Source organism: Terrapene carolina, unplaced genomic scaffold (assembly GCF_002925995.2).
Source record: "Terrapene carolina triunguis isolate 2854851 unplaced genomic scaffold, T_m_triunguis-2.0 Scaffold42, whole genome shotgun sequence".
NCBI classification, from domain to species: Eukaryota; Metazoa; Chordata; order Testudines; family Emydidae; genus Terrapene; species Terrapene triunguis.
In genome coordinates this window covers 32086921-32101729 of record NW_020664393.1, presented here as the reverse complement: position 1 = coordinate 32101729, position 14809 = coordinate 32086921, and the positions used below count along the sequence as shown (strand labels likewise).

Here is a 14809-nt window from a genome sequence, read left to right as displayed (position 1 = left end):
ATCCCTCTCCACACCCCCTCCCCCGCTCCCCCCTCCCCCTGCCTCAGCACTCTGTGGGGGAGGGGCTATGCACACGGCAGCGCGGCAGCCTGCTCCACGTGGAGCCAGTGGCTCAAGCGGCATGGTGGTAAGGGGAGTCCTGGGGGGCAGTCAGGGAGCAGGGAGAGGTTTTGATGAGTTGGGAGTTATGGGGGGGCTGTCAGGGGGCGGGGGTGTGGAGAGGGATTGGGGCAGTCAGGGGACAGGGAGCAGGGGGAGGGTTGGATGGGTCAGGGGTTCTGGGGGGACCTGTCAGGGGGCAGGGGTGTGGAGAGGGATTGGAGCAGTCAGGGGACAGGGAGCAGGGGAGGGTTGGATGGGTCAGGGGTTCTGGGGCTGGCCTGTCAGGGGGCAGGGGTGTGAAGAGGAATTGGGGCAGTCAGGGGACAGGGAGCAGGGGAGGGTTGGATGGGTCAGGGGTTCTGGGGGTGGCCTGTCAGGGGGCAGGGGTGTGGAGAGGGATTGGGGCAGTCAGGGGACAGGGAGGGTTAGATGGGTTGGGGGTTCGGGGGGGGCAGTCAGGGAACAGGCAGCGGTTGGATAGGCGTGGGAGTCCCAGGGATCTGGTGGGGGCGGGGGTGTGGATAGGAGTCAGAACAGTCAGGGGATAGGTAGGGTGGGGGGGGTCTCAGGAGGGGGCAGTTGGGGACAAAGATAAGGGAGGCTTAGATAAGGGGTGGGGTCCCAGGGGGTGATTAGGGGCAGGGGTCCCGGGAAGGGGCGATCAGGGGACAAGGAGCAGGGAGGGTTGGATGGGTTGGGGGTTCTGTGGGGGGCAGTCAGGGGGGCGGGAATTGGGAGGGAGTGGCTAGGGGGCGGGGCTACACCCCACCCCACCCCCGAGTGTCCTCTTTTTTGAAAGTTCAAATATGGTAACCCTAAGCTATAAAGAAATCATTCTCAGAGTTATACTTCTTTAAAGCAAAGGCAAGAGTTTCAGCTGCTGCTTTTAGTAGACTAGACTCTTAGCTCAATTGATTAGATTAAAAGAGGCATTCTTCCTTAACTTTCCTGTGAAGTATTGAAATAATTCTTGTTTTAACCTTATAAATTGATGTAATTGCTCACTGTAGTAACTGATGAGCCAGAGAAATTAACCATTGATCGAATTCTAGTTGCAACTTTAATTTGATCATTGTATTATGTTATATTTTATTAGTGTAGGGAAATTCCAGCCTTACATATCTATGATTCTATGATCCTTGTTGCAGGATTGTATGTTATTGTACGTCTTTGTGGGTGCTCACAACCTATTGCATAATATAAATACAGAGTGAAAATATTTTGATGGCAGGACACTGACTTGCATCTATTTTGCATATCAATTTTTCATGTTGTCATTATGAAGTATGATTTCAAAGAAAGAAAATGAAGCTGTTAAGAGAAGTATATATGAAATCTAAGCAATAAGTAGCTGTGACTGAATTTTTACTATTGATAAGTTCATCGAAAGTGGTTGAGCATGTGCATAAGTAACCAAAGCAGTTCAGGTTTGGTTTTATGTTTTCTCGCCTTAAACTAAAATTGCAAAAATGAAATGTTGGAGAATTAGAACCAAATGTCATTCTTTTAGTTTGAATATTGTTAATTAACCAGTTTTTAGATTGATTTTCTTCCTCTCATTGTGTGTTTTACTTAACTGCCTGTTTTCAGAGCTGTAGAATTTTTCATCAGGGATAAATATGAAAAGAAGAAGTACTATGACAAAAATGCAATCAGTGTCACCAGTGTAAGTATGCAATTCTTCCAATAATTCAGATAGTATTCTTTGTATTTTTCTTGAAGCTTTAAATTACTCTTGGAGAAATTTAAAATTGTCTATGTAAGTACTTATCAGAAGAGGTACTGGTATGTAGGAATATGAAATAGATGATAGACATGGACATATAATAGTGAACATTCCTTTGGTCCGGAGCCATACAATGCTGACCTTCATTATCTGTGTAAAAAAACCCAACAGACAGACAACTTCCCTTCCCCCACAAAAACCTAGAGATGAACAACTTGTATGTGAGATAATTTATAATATAGTTAAGGTTGTGTTTCAGAGTTTAGTTTTAACAGGAACTTTAAAGCTTTATTTTATAAAAATTTTATTGAAGTGGCAAAAACCAAAACAGAGTGTAAACTTGGAGCAGTATTGATTTTTTTTTTCTTGGTGGTTTGATGAAAAATGAATTGAGATCGAGAGAATAATAATTTAAAAATCACTACCTTTGGAGACACCTCCCTTCATGCCTCCACTCCTCCCAGTAGTCTCACTTTTCTTTGTAGGCTAAAAAACATGAGGAGAAATAGATCTTGCCAAATAACCCTGTTGTCTTAAGTTCCCTGAGTTAGGAAAGAGGAGACCAGGAGTTCAAATCTTACTTCCTAAGAGCAGTTTAAATTCTAGTGCCATTCTCCCCTTATTGACTACAGCCATGAACCTCAATCTAAAAGACAATTAGGGGAGAGCTGCTGAAGACTGAGTTTTTGAAATAAATTAGCAGAAAAATTATCCAAGATCACTGCAGGCACAGAACCCAAGTCTCTAACATGACAATCCCTTGTCTCATCCATTGGACCACACTGCCTTTCAGAGTGACTAAACCACTCTTTTATCCTGTCTCTAACTACTATAAACTAACCTCCCCTCCCAGAGCCCAGGATAAAATCCAACAATGTTGATCACCAAGTGTGTCAAGTAGCTGGTCTCCAAAGGGACTAACAATTACTTCTGTAGCTCATATAGTGTAGACCTAGGCTAGGGATATGAAGGCCAAAGGGAAGGATGTGATTCTCACCGTTAAAAGACCATTTTAAAACAAGATTTGTACTTAACATTCCTGAAGTAGATGGTAAAGTAGTTTCCCAAATGTATGGAATGTGAGAGTTAGATGAGCTGCTCTTTTGAAATGGATATAAAAGCATATGAGGTCACTGGTAAGATTTTTGTTTGTTTGTTTTGCGCATGAGTGCAAGTTTGAAGTTGGGGTATCTATTGGAGATGGAAGTGAGAGCCTTATGAAGCATTGGAGTGCGTTATCAACAGTGTTATAGGTGATATGAAGGGGGAAAACGTATGCATTTCTTTCTCCCATAGCTTATTTCCAAATTCTTAAGATTTTAGGTAGATGGGGTTTGTCCTGCTGTAACCTTAAGGGTACTGTTGGGATAGAACAGGGATCTGCAACCTTTGGCACGCGGCTAGCCAGGGTAAGCACCCTGGCGGGCTGGGCTGGTTTGTTTACCTGCCGCGTCCGCAGGTTCGGCCGATCGCGTCTCCCACTGGCTGTGGTTCGCCACTCCAGGCCAATGGGGGCTGCAGAAAGTGGTGCGGGTCGAGGGATAGAAGTTGGGGAAAAGTTACCACATTCCAGGACACTGGGAAGTCCTTCCACCTTCCGTGATAGTTGTCATGTTCTCTGATCGCTTGATCTGGTCCTTCAATCCCATCTGTCAATTTCTGGTCAGTGTTTCTCCAGGTTGAGTCCATTTTAGGTCTTCCCTACATTTCTCCACAACAGATTGTTGTTATCCAGTTGGCTTTTAATACATTAACTCTTTGGGTTTTAGGTGACCTGTATGCTGCATGTGCAAGCTTGAGTTACCCAACTTATGTACTTTTCTTGCTGGGTGTGCAGTTCCTGGTTTGTATCATTTTGTCATCCTGCCCTGGGTCTTCACAGAAAAAGTATTTTTTGTTGTTACAGGTTTGTGTGTGTTTTTTACCTCATAACTTCCAGCACAATATGTTACCTTTATTCCGTCAAAAATCACATCATTTTAAGCAGATCAGCAATTCAGAAATACCATGACTCTTAAAATGCTACATGTGGGGTTTGTGTGTGGTTTAAGAAAACTGTATCAACCTACTGCATACTTACAAATAATTCACTGTTTCTGTAAGCCTAAGCTGTGAGACATAGGGCTTGCAAGCTTTGCAGAATTCACACAGGGCTGAGTTAAGGTTGTTGGGTTATTTTAAGTGTCTCTGTGAAAAGCATAGGAGTTTTAAGTACTAGATTAACTTGGAAATCCCTGCTTTTCTAATGTTCAGAGTTTCAAAATATTTTATTTCTTCCAAATGTATTAATACTTTCTCAACAGCAGTGCCAGCTTATTTGTACAGGTTTTTTAGGTCACCGAATGAGACCAAATTAGCGCATATTATAGATTCCAAGGCCAAAAGGGACCATTGTGATCATCCTAGTCTGACCTCCTGTATAACACATGCCATGAAACTTCCCTGAAACAATTTCTAGAGCATATTTTTTTAGAAAAACATCCTATCTTGATTTTAAAATCCCCAGTGATGGGGTATCCACCTTGGCTTTTATTAAATTGTTCCAATGATTAACTACTCTCACTATTAAAAATTTACACCTTATTTCCAGTCTGACTTTGTGTAGATTCAACTTCAAGCCATTGGATGGTGTGATGCTAGGTTGAAGAGCCCATTATCAAATATTTGTTTTCTGTGTTGGTAATTCTAGACTTTGATCAAGTCATCCCTGCACCTTCTCTTTGTTGATCCAGATAGACTCAAGGAGCTCAGTCTGTCACTATAAGGCATGTTTCCCAATCCTTTAATCAGTCTTGTGGCTCTTCTCTGACCTCTCTCCAATTAATCAACATCCTTTGAATTGTGGACATCAGAACTGGACACAATATTCCAGCAGTGATTGCAGTGCTAAATACAGAGGTAAAATAATCTTGCTACTCCTACTGAAGATTCCCATATTTATACATCCAAGGATTTGCAGTAGCCCTTTTGGCCACAGGATTGCACTTGGCGCTCATGTGCAAATGAACGTCCACCATGACCATCAAGTCTTTTAAGTGTCACTGCTTCCTAGGATAGAGTCCCTCATCCTGCATATATGACCTACATTCTTTGTTCCTAGATGTATACATTTACATTATCCTTATTAAAATACATATTGTTTGCTTGCCACTGGTTTACCAAGTGATACAGATGGCTCTGTATAAGTGACCTGTCCTCTTTATTATTTATCCCTCCCTCAATTTTTTTGTCCTTTGCAAATTTAATCAGTGATTTTGTTTTCTTTTATCAGGTCACTGATAAAAATGTTAAATAGCATAGGGCCAAGAACAGATCCCCGTGGGACCGCACTAGAAACATATCCACTTGGTGATTCCCCTTTAAAACTACATTTTGAAACATATCCGCTTTTCATCCATTTAATGTGTGCCTTTTTATTAATACTGTTAACGTTTTTTTAATCAAAATACTGCATTTTCTTTTAAAGAACACAAATGCCTAATAATAAAACTTACCAATCCAGCAAGGGGTTTGGGGAGACCAGTTCTGTTTTCATAACTTATTGCATAAACAGGGTAATAAGCAAACATTTTTAAAGGGGTGGCTTAAAGGTTACTTAATGCTAAAAATTTGTTATTCAAAGTAATTGTACAATTTTGTCCAGAATTTTTTTCTCCCCTTTAATATATTTGTCAGCCATCTTGCTTTCATTTAGAATGTCTTTATTTCATTAGGTTTTGCATTTAAATTACAACTTCAGACTTGTTTCTTAAAAAGATGACATAACCATAATAAGCCTGAGGTAAGATTTACAACCGTAAACAAATTCATGTGCAATTGTGATTTAAAAACTTCAACTTCTTAATTAGCATGTACATTTGATTTTCTTATGGTGTATAACAAAAACATACTTTTCATATAGAGATTATACAGGTATAGTTGTTGCTACAATAATGCTTTTTAAAATTGTTCAGCCCTAAGAATTAGTTTATTAAGAGACTATTGCTACAAGTACTGTATGTCAGTCAAGTGTCACCTATCCTAGTACACCGCTTTCATAGAATCATAGAATATCAGAGTTGGAAGGGACCTCAAGAGGTTATCTTGTCCAACCCCCTGCTCAAAGCAGGACCAATCCCCAACTAAATCATCCCAGCCAGGGCTTTGTCAAGCCTGACCTTAAAAACCTCCAAGGAAGGAGATTCCACCACCTCCCTAGGTAACGCATTCCAGTGCTTCACCACCCTCCTAGTGAAATAGTGTTTCCTAATATCCAACCTAGACCTCCCCCACTGCAACTTGAGACCATTACTCCTTGTTCTGTCATCTGCCACCACTGAGAACAGCTGAGCTCCATCCTCTTTGGAACCCCCCTTCAGGTAGTTGAAAGCAGCTATCAAATCCCCCCTCATTCTTCTCTTCTGCAGACTAAACAATCCCAGTTCCCTCAGCCTCTCCTCATAAGTCATGCGCTCCAGACCCCTAAACATTTTTGTTGCCCTCCGCTGGACTCTTTCCAATTTTTCCACATCCTTCTTGTAGTGTGGGGCCCAAAACTGGACACAGTACTGCAGATGAGGCCTCACCAATGTCGAATAAAGGGGAACGATCACGTTCCTCGATCTGTTGGCAATGCCCCTACTTATACAGCCCAAAATGCCGTTAGCCTTCTTGGCAACAAGAGCACACTGTTGACTCATATCCAGCCTCTCATCCACTGTGACCCCTAGGTCCTTTTCCTAGCCATTCGGTCCCTAGTCTGTAGCAGTGCATAGGATTCTTCTGTCCTAAGTGCAGGACTCTGCACTTGTCCTTGTTAAACCTCATCAGGTTTTTTTTGGCCCAAGCCTCTAATTTGTCTAGGTCCCTCTGTATCCTATCCCTACCCTCCAGTGTATCTACCACGCCTCCCAGTTTAGTGTCATCTGCAGACTTGCTGAGAGTGAAGTCCACACCATCCTCCAGATCATTAATAAAGATATTAAACAAAACCGGCCCCAGGACCGACCCTTGGGGCACTCCGCTTGAAACCGGCTGCCAACTAGACATGGAGCCATTGATCACTACCCGTTGAGCCCGACGATTTAACCAGCTTTCTATCCACCTTACAGTCCATTCATCCAGCCCATACTTCTTTAACTTGGCGGCAAGAATACTGTGGGAGACCGTATCAAAAGCTTTGCTAAAGTCAAGGAATAACACATCCACTGCTTTCCCCTCATCCACAGAACCAGTTTTCTCATCATAGAAGGCAATTAGGTTAGTCAGGCACGACTTCCCCTTGGTGAATCCATGCTGACTATTCCTGATCACTTTCCTCTCCTCTAAGTGTTTCATAATTGATTCCTTGAGGACCTGCTCCATGATTTTTCCAGGGACTGAGGTGAGGCTGACTGGCCTGTAGTTCTCTGGATCCTCCTTCCCTTTTTTAAAGATGGGCACTACATTAGCCTTTTTCCAATCATCCGGGACCTCCCCCGATCGCCATGAGTTTTCAAAGATGATGGCCAATGGCTCCGCAGTCACATCCGCCAACTCCTTTAGCACCCTCGGATGCAGCGCATCCGGCCCCATGGATTTGTGCTCATCCAGTTTTTCTAAATAGTCCCGAACCACTTCTTTCTCCACGGAGGGCTGGTCACCTCCTCCCCATACTGTGCTGCCCAGTCCAGCAGTCTGGGAGCTGACCTTGTTTGTGAAGACAGAGGCAAAAAAAGCATTGAGTACATTAGCTTTTTTCACATCCTCTGTCACTAGGTTGCCTCCCTCATTCAGTAAGGGGCCCACACTTTCCTTGACTTTCTTCTTGTTGCTAACATACCTGAAGAAACCCTTCTTGTTACTCTTAACATCTCTTGCTAGCTGCAACTCCAAGTGCGATTTGGCCTTCCTGATTTCACTCTTGCATGCCTGAGCGATATTTTTATACTCCTCCCTGGTCATTTGCCCAATCTTCCACTTCTTGTAAGCTTCTTTTTTGCGTTTAAGGTCAGCAAGGATTTCACCGTTAAGCCAAGCTGGTCGCCTGCCATATTTACTATTCTTTCTACACATCCGGATGGTTTGTTCCTGCAACCATAATAAGGATTCTTTAAAATACAGCCAGGTCTCCTGGACCCCTTTGCCCTTCATGTTATTCTCCCAGGGGATCCTGCCCATCTGTTCCCTGAGGGAGTCAGTCTGCTTTTCTGAAGTCCAGGGTCCGTATTCTGCTGCTCTCCTTTCTTCCTTGTGTCAGGATCCTGAACTCAACCATCTCATGGTCACTGCCTCCCAGGTTCCCATCCACTTTTGCTTCCCCTACTAATTCTTCCCTGTTTGTGAGCAGCAGGTCAAGTAAAGCTCTGCCCCTAGTTGGTTCCTCCAGCACTTGCACCAGGAAATTGTCCCCTACAGTTTCCAAAAACTTCCTGGATTGTCTGTTCACCGCTGTATTGCTCTCCCAGCAGATATCAGGGTGATTAAAGTCTCCCATGAGAACCAGGGCCTGCGATCTAGCAACTTCTGTTAGTTGCCAGAAGAAAGCCTCGTCCACCTCATCACCCTGGTCTGGTGGTCTGTAGCAGACTCCGACCATGACATCACCCTTGTTGCTCACACTTCTCAACTTTATCCACAGACTCTCAAGTTTTTCTGCAGTTTCATACCGGAGCTCTGAGCAGTCATACTCCTCTCTTACATACAACGCAACTCCGCCACCTTTTCTGCCCTGCCTGTCCTTCCTGAACAGTTTATATCCATCCATGACAGTACTCCAGTCATGTGAGTTATCCCACCAAGTCTCTGTTATTCCAATCGCATCATAGTTCCCTGACTGTGCCAGGACTTCCAGTTCTCCCTGCTTGTTTCCCAGGCTTCTTGCATTTGTGTATAGACACTTAAGATAACTCATCGATCGTCCCTCTTTCTCAGTATGAGACAAGAGTCCTCCCCTCTTACGCTCTCCTGCTCGTGCTTCCTCCCAGAATCCCATTTCCCCACTTACCTCAGGGCTTTGGTCTCGTTCCCCCGGTGAACCTAGTTTAAAGCCCTCCTCACTAGGTTAGCCAGCCTGCTTTCCTAGGTTTCCTTTTGGTATGTGCGCTATTCCTTGCACTTTTAAATACAGTCTAGATATGAAAGATATGTTTGGAATGAGATAATGAAAAGACTGATGCGAGCCCCAATTAAACAGTAAGCTATTATTGAACAAGTGTTACTGTCACATTCTGGACTGCAGTCCAGGCCAGTTGTCACTGCCTACCCTGCAACCTGGGTGCTTCACAATGCTGTGCTGTTTTAGCTTGCAAGCAGGGCTGCTCCTAACAGCATGTAGGCCACTCCCTGAGTGTCTGTGTATAGCTGCAGTCCTGGTCCAGCAACTCTGACCCCAGCAGCCTATCAGCAACGCTCCAGTCACACCGTGGCTTCCACCATCCGGGTTACTACTTTCAGGCTAACACACTCCCAGTCCTGAATTTTCCTCAAAAATGTGTGTGCTGCATGTCTAGCTCTTTTCTGGACAATTCAGATAGTAAAAATCCAGGTAGTAAAGGGTCAATATTCAGCAGTTTGCTACTGTAAATGGCATTGCCAGACAGTTAAGTTTAAACAAAACACTGATTAGCTACTACAAATTAGTGTTAGGAGAGTTTAAAACATTCTTGAAATCCTGATGTTTGAATTATATCTCTGTAATAACATGAAATTGTGACAAAAACTTAATTTCACTTTTACATTTTTATATACAATATGAATGACTTGAAACTTTTCGTGCTTACAAACATTTAGTAATACATTTATAGCCCATTGTGTAGAATCTTTTCATAAATATCCTATTAGTAGAGACCAAGATGCTTCCTGTAAATATCAGCAAAGCTACCTCATTATCCACCTTCAAAATTCTCCTTTGCCGTGATGCCAACAATAATCTTATGCTGATTGTCTCATTGATTTATTTTACTCCCCATTTGTCTGTATCCTAACTATTTGTTGCATCTTGTCTCATACTTAGATTGTAAAACTGTTTGGAGCAGGGGCTATTTTTTTGTTCGGTGCCTAGCATAATGGGATCTTAGTCCATGACTAGGGCTCCTATATGTTGTGGTAATTCAAATAACTGTAATAATAAAGGTTTAATTTTAATTTCAGTTTTCTCCAATGTATCTTTAAAATATACTTTGATCTAATTTGGATAGAATCTGAGTTCTGCCCATGACGCTTGGGAATGATATTTTCTTCGAGTGCTTGCTCATGTCAGTTCCATTCTAGGTGTGTGTGTGCCCACGTGCACAGTTGCCTAAGACTTTTGCCTTAGCAGTATCTGTATGGTCAGCTGTGGTGCCCTCTGGAGTGCTGCACTGATGCGGTGGTATATCAGGTGCCACCGGCCCTATGCCCTCTCAGTTACTTCTTACCACCCGTGACGGTTGGTTGGAGTGTCTGGTCTTGCTTAGCTTCACTGTTCAGATCATTCTCCTTTGTTGTTTAGTCATAGACTAGTTAGCTGTTAAGTGATTTAGTACTACTCTAGTAGTTAGTCCCGACTGGGACTTTGTCCTGGAGCGGGGCATGCCCCGCTCCCCAGGCTTTAAGCTGTGTTCTGAGTGCAGTCGGCCGATGCCCATCAGCAACCCTCACGAGAGTTGTCTGAAGTGCCAGGGGAAGTCCCATCGAAAAGACAAGTGCTAGATCTGAAAAAAATTTAATCCCCAAACTCAAAAAGAGTGGGACATTCGGTTAAGGGCCCTCCTCATGGAGGCTGGTCTGCGCCAGGCATTGGAGCCCTCACACTTGGGCTCCACGCCCAGTACTTTGGTGTCGGCATGCAGTGCACTGCTGGCACCGGGATCCACCCAGCACTGTTTCCCCTCTCCCCACCCCCCCCCCCCCCCCCGCCGCCAGTACCAAAGAAGTGGTTTAAGTCATCTGGTCTGCAGGCACTGCGCAAGGGAACTTTAGGCAAAAGACCTGAGACAGGCACAAGGCCTAAAACAGAGGCTCTCGGGGGTACTGCTGTGGTCAGACCCCCTAACCCAGACAGGGACCCACCTCCGACTCCAGGGAGTGGTAGGGTGTTCTGGCCCATCGCAGGGCCATCTGCACCCGAGTCGGGCCTGACAGCTGAAGAACAATTAGGCCAACCGGCACCACAGACGGCTGGCCGCATGGCGGATCCCGCCAAGACACCAGCTCAGACGACCAAGCCAGTGATGGGACTGCCCCTAAAGACAGTGGAATGCCCCTGGACCGCAGGCATTATTCCCCTTCGCTATGGCCAAGTACCCCGGTACCGCTGCCCAGATCTCCGACACCACGGTCTCTGCCTACAAGACACGGGACTCTGGCGTTGACGCCGATCCCCCTATTCTCAGTACTGACAGTCCTCCCGCCAGAGTTCGCGAAGGCACTGGTCTCAATCGCCTTGCAGATCTCCTAGGCGTTGGTCCCCTCCAACACAAGACTGTTCCTGGTCGTGGCACTGGTCGCCGGGGCCCCGATACCATTCTTCGTGCAGGCATCAGCCCTCGCCTTCCCTGTACTGGTCACTGACAAGAATCAGTTGAGACTCACGCTTCCACGGCCCTGCACTGGTCACCAGAAGTCAGAGGGACAGTTCAGCCCTTCCCCTGTATGGGGTGAATCGTCTCCCAGTCGGGAGCCCGCCAAGGCATCTGCAGCACTGGCATGGGGTCAAGGGTAATGGCCCACCGAGTGGTAGTACTGGAATCCGTGAAGGATGCCTATTATGCCAGCACTGTACTTCCACTGCTCCTTCCAGACAGCATTGGACGTGCTACCCCCGGTGCAACTAGCAGCGGTGTTGGAGCAAGGGGCCGAATCCGAAGCAGTGACTCCGAGGGAGGCCCTAGCAACAGTGGAGCTGTCCCCAACACAGTAATGGGACCCCCCCCCCCCCCATCCTCCAGCAGTGTAGTGATCCTCATTGTCCCCGGACAAGGCGGTGGTGTGGCCCTCGCAAACTGGTAGCCCCCCCGAGGACTTCAGAGAGCACCAAGTCCTACTTAAAAGAGTGGTGGCGGAGATCGAGGCGCTAGCTGAGGAGCCCAATGACCTCTTCCATGTCATTCCCTCCTCTGCCCCCCCTCAAGTCGCATTGCCAGGGGTCCTAAAGATTGCCAAATCGGTGTAGCAGATCCCTTTTCCATTCCGCCCCCATCCAAGAAGGCGGAAAAGTACTATATCCCCACAAAGGGGTATGAATACCTGTACACGCACCCTCCTGTGGGGTCCCTGGTCGTGTCCACTGTCAACGAAAGGGCCAGGCAGGGCCAGGCGAGTGGCACCCCCTAAAATAAAGCTAACGAGAGTCTGGACTTATTTGGCAGAAAAATTTATTCAACAGCAAGCCTTCAATTTAAGGTCTCTAACCATCAGGCCCTACTTGGCAGGTACAATTTCAACCTGTGGGACATCGTCGGCAAGTTCAAAGAGAGCCTCCCACAGGATCAGGCGCAGGAGTTTGCCACTCTAATAGAAGAGGGCAAAGCGGTAGCCAGCAGTGTCCTCCAGATGGCATGGGATGGCATGGACTTAGCGTCGAGGGTGGTTGCCTCTGCAATAGTCATGAGGCGTAGCTCCTGGTTACATATCTCCAGGCTATCCCAGGAGATGCAATCCACCCTCCAGGACCTCCCTTTCAAGGGACTGGGTCTCTTCTCAGAGCTAACTGATGCTAGGCTCCACGGCCTTAAAGAGTCTTGGGCTACCCTCCACTCCTTGGGCCTACATACTCTTCAGCAGGCCAGAAAGCTGTTCTGCCCTCCACCGTCATTGAGGTCTTGGGGTACTCCTCGATCCGGCTCCTACAAAAAGGAGAACAAAGACAGGGGTTTTAAGCGGTGCCACCAGTCATCGTCTTTGCCTCCTGCCCAGTCAGGTCCTTTCAGGGAACAAGGCAGCCAAAAACAGTCATGTTGATGGTGTGCCCGAGGACGATGCACTAGTCACTGCACTGGATCCGTTCCTCATCTTCCTTAACCGCCTCCATCCTTTCCGGTCGGCCTGGTCCCATATCATCTTGGACCGCTGGTCAATAGTCTCGACAGTCTCATCAGGCTATACCCTGCAGTTTGTAGCTGACCAACCTTTCCATCCCCTTCCCTGTCCCTCTTCAGGGAACCTTCTCACGAGCACCTCCTCATTCAGGAGATCGAAAACCTCCTGAGCCTAGTGGCAGTGGAAGAGGTTCCGCAAGACATGGAAGGAAGAGGATTTTAGTTCCGCTACTTCCTCATTCTGAAGGCAAAAGGGGGCCTCACACTTATCCTAGACCTGTGTCGCCTCAACAAGTCTTTCAAAAAGTTGAAGTTTCATATGGTCTCCCTGTCCTCCATCATCCCCTCCCTGGATCCGGGAGACTGGTACTCCGTCCTTGATTTAGAGAACGTGTACTTCCATATTCCCGGGGCACCGGCGTTTCCTCCGTTTCATGTTGGGCCAGTGCCATTTCGAGTTCATGGCGGTGCTCTTTGGTCTTTCAGCTCCTACTGTGTTCACCAAGTGCATGGCGCCAGTGGCCGCTTACCTGCGACATCGGGGGGTGGGGGAGAGATCCAAATCTATCTGTACCTCGATGGCTCGTTGATTAGGGGTCAGTCCTCGGATCAGGTGCAGGGGCATCTCGATCTGGTCTGTTGCACCTTCCATGACCTGGGCCTAATAATAAATGACAAAAAGTTGACCGTTACCTCAGTGCAACTTAGAATTCATTGGGGTGGAACTTGACTCTACTCAAGCCAGAGCCTTCCTCCCTAAGACTCTGTTCTGAGTCATGGTGGACCTCATGTCGTCTCTGCATTCCCCACATGCCTGAGACTGTTGGGCTACATGGCAGCATGCACTTACATGGTCTGGCATGCGCGACTCCGCCTCAGGCCCCTACAGGCATGGCTGGCGTCGGTCTGTCCCCAACGGACACAGTATGGACTGAAGTATCAGAGGGGTAGCCGTGTTAGTCTGAAGTGATCAGGACATTCTCGTCTTGCCATGAGTGGTCCCTTCACCCGGAGCTGGTCAGTTCTATCTTCCACAGGTGGGGAACTGCCCAGGTGGACCTATTCGCATCCAGGCAGAATAGGAAATGCCACATCTTCTGCTCGTTCCAGGACAGGGACGGGGATCCCCGTGGGATGTCTTCCTGCTCCTGTGGTCGGGGGCTCTGATGTAAGTCTTCCATCTGGTGCAGTTGCTGCCCAGGGTTCTCATGAAGATCAAGCAGGACAGGGTGAAGGTCATCCTCATAGCACTGCATGGCTGTGCCATCACTGGTTCAGCACTCTGTTAGACTTCTCAGTGGCGACCCCGTTCCAGATGCTGCTCAGGCGAGCCTGTTGTCCCAGAACCACAGCAGTCTCCTGCACCTGAACCTGGCAGCACTTCATCTACCATCTTGGCTGCTGCGTGGCTAAATGCGCAAGACCGGCAGTGCTTGTCCGAGGTCCAGCGAGTCCTGTTGGGCAGTAGAAAGCATTCCACCAGGACCACCTGCTTGGCCAAATGAAAGTGATTCACCTGCTGGATGGAAAATAAGGGGGTCTGTCCCAAGCGAGTCCCATTGCAGCTCTTTCTAGATTACTGCCTGCTCCTCAAGCTTCAGAACTTGTCACTCTCATCCATAAAGGTCCATCTAGTGGCCATCTTGGCCTTCCACCCACCGTTCAAAGGCATGTCGTTTTTCTCTCAGGCTATCACAGCCAAATTCCTTAAGTGCCTGGAGCACCTCTACCTGCACCTCCAGGATCCTGTTCCTCCCTGGGACTTGAATCTGGTGCTGTTGCGGCTCATGGGTTGCCCCTTTGAGTCTCTGGATTCCTGCTCTCGCCTTTTCCTCTCCTGGAAGGTCACGTTCCTGGTCGTGGTGATTTCATAGATTCTAGGACTGGAAGGGACCTCGAGAGGTCATCGAGTCCAGTCCCCTGCCCGCATGGCAGGACCAAATACTGTCTAGACCATCCCTGAGAGACATTTATCTAACCTACTCTTAAATATCTCCAGAGATGG

At 46.9% G+C, this 14809-nt stretch overlaps 1 protein-coding gene across 2 annotated transcripts in view; it reads left to right on the top strand.

The window, feature by feature from the left end:
- Window positions 1-14809, top strand: part of SMAP1 (small ArfGAP 1) — a 230453-nt gene that overhangs the window by 57500 nt on the left and 158144 nt on the right. For both annotated transcript variants that reach the window (XM_024193778.3, XM_024193768.3), the window contains exon 4: window positions 1693-1768. In XM_024193778.3, the coding sequence (XP_024049546.1) occupies window positions 1693-1768 (76 nt within the window). The remainder of the gene's footprint in view (window positions 1-1692; window positions 1769-14809) is intronic.